This window comes from Galeopterus variegatus, unplaced genomic scaffold, assembly GCF_000696425.1.
Source record: "Galeopterus variegatus unplaced genomic scaffold, G_variegatus-3.0.2 Scaffold632, whole genome shotgun sequence".
NCBI lineage: Eukaryota > Metazoa > Chordata > Mammalia > Dermoptera > Cynocephalidae > Galeopterus > Galeopterus variegatus.
In genome coordinates, this window is record NW_007726743.1 from 428525 (window position 1) to 430340 (window position 1816).

The following is a 1816-nucleotide window of genomic DNA, read 5'->3' on the forward strand; positions in this document are numbered from 1 at the left end:
TTTTCACCCTGACACCCATCTTGCTATCTGTCCTCCAGGGATTTACATATATTTATAGGTAAACATCAATGAGACTTTTTTTTTTTTTCCTTTTTGTCTTTTTCCGTGTCCGGCAACGGATCGCAACCCTCAGTGTTGCCCCCATACTGGACCGGGGACCGGCAACGGGATTGCAACCCTCGGTGTTGCTCCCGCGCCTCGCTCAGCCAGTGAGCGGGAACCGGTCTGTATGTGGGATCCGAACCCTCGGCGGGAGCGCCGCCACGCTTCCCAAGCGGCGCACTATCCATCGCGCCACCGGGCCGGCCCCTTGATAAAATATCTTTAACAGGAGGCTGTATAGTAGAAGTCAGATTAATAAGGGAAAAAAGAAGTGAAGGGAAAGAACTACATGGTAACTTCAATTTAGGATTGAAGGGGAAAGAATGGTAAACCACAACAGGTCTCTACTTAAAGTACATAAAACTTGAAAAAAATCAGCAGCATCCATTAAGCAAGAATAATTGAGTCTTTGAGTATTGCCATCTATTTATTGATTAACAGAAATGTACATTAAGTACCTTATTTTTAAATATAACAACCATGGAAAATGAGTAGTGCAGAGAATGGTCTTCCAGTATTACTTGTAGTACTATTGCTATTAATAGAAACAACCATTTATTAAGTTTTTCTTAAGCGCCTGACACTATGATATTATAGCCTGAGAGAGTTTAGCCTTAATGATAGCTAACACATATGATGCTTACTATGTTCCAGGCACTGTTCTGGGTACTTTATATAAATTAACTCCTTTAATCTTTGCAACAGCTCTATGAAATAAACTATAACCCTCATTTTATAATTGAGGAAATTGAGAGCCCCAGAGGCGAGGCATTTTGTCCAAGGTCATCTCGTGGCTAGTAAATCAAAGAACTCTGGTGCAAGCCCATGCAGCCTGGTCCCAGAGGCCATTCTCCTAACCATCAAGCCATACTGCCCTGTTTGCATGTCATTAGTATTGTAGGTGGAATATTGAGTCTGTTTAAATAAATTAATATTGTGGACTGTTAGTACCAAAAAGGCATTTGTCATGAAGATCATCTGTTTCAGCTTCTTCCACTAATGAGGCAACTTAGAGTAATGGCAGAAAAACTTAGGACTCCTTCCTTTTTGGTGTAGCCCACTACCTCTGGACTGTAGATCTAGGTGGTTTTCTGCTGCCATTTATTATTTCCTCCTGGAATGCTCTGGTTTCCAAGTCAGTTGACTTGAAACGTGTTTATATTAAAAGTTCATTAATATGTAAAACAGGCCATGTAAAACATCTTAATTTGAGCCAGTCAAAGCTCTTTACAGTTATGGCATGACAGAGGTTTTCATAAATTTTTTTTGAGTAACTGAGAGATTCAGTAGTTTTATCCAGTTTCTGTTTCAAGAATTGTTTAAAACTAAAACCTTCTTTGATGTTATGTATACTTTTCAATCACACAAGTTTTCGTTTGCTTTTGTTTCCAGAGAAAATATGAAGGAGAAGGACAAGACAGAAGGTACAGCAGAAGAAACTGAGGAGAGAGAGCAGGCCACACCCCGGGGGCGAAAGACTGCCAACAGTCAAGGCCGCAGGAAGGGCCGCATCACCAGGTCCATGACGAACGAAGCAGCTGCTGCCAGTGCTGCGGCTGCTGCGGCCACTGAAGAGCCCCCACCGCCTCTGCCACCGCCACCAGAACCCAGTGAGTGGAAGACAGGGGTGTGAACAGGCCTCATTTTGTTTGGGATTCTGTTTCAGTGCTAGAGTAGGGCAGGGGGGACCTCTGATTTTTTTTTTTTTTTTTTT

At 42.4% G+C, this 1816-nt stretch overlaps 1 protein-coding gene across 5 annotated transcripts in view; it reads left to right on the forward strand.

The window, feature by feature from the left end:
- The window catches only part of NCOR1 (nuclear receptor corepressor 1), a 143760-nt gene that overhangs the window by 61838 nt on the left and 80106 nt on the right, over positions 1–1816 (forward strand). For all 5 annotated transcript variants that reach the window (XM_008570807.1, XM_008570809.1, XM_008570808.1 and 2 more), the window contains exon 15: positions 1495–1712. In XM_008570807.1, coding sequence (XP_008569029.1) covers positions 1495–1712 — 218 coding nt within the window. The remainder of the gene's footprint in view (positions 1–1494; positions 1713–1816) is intronic.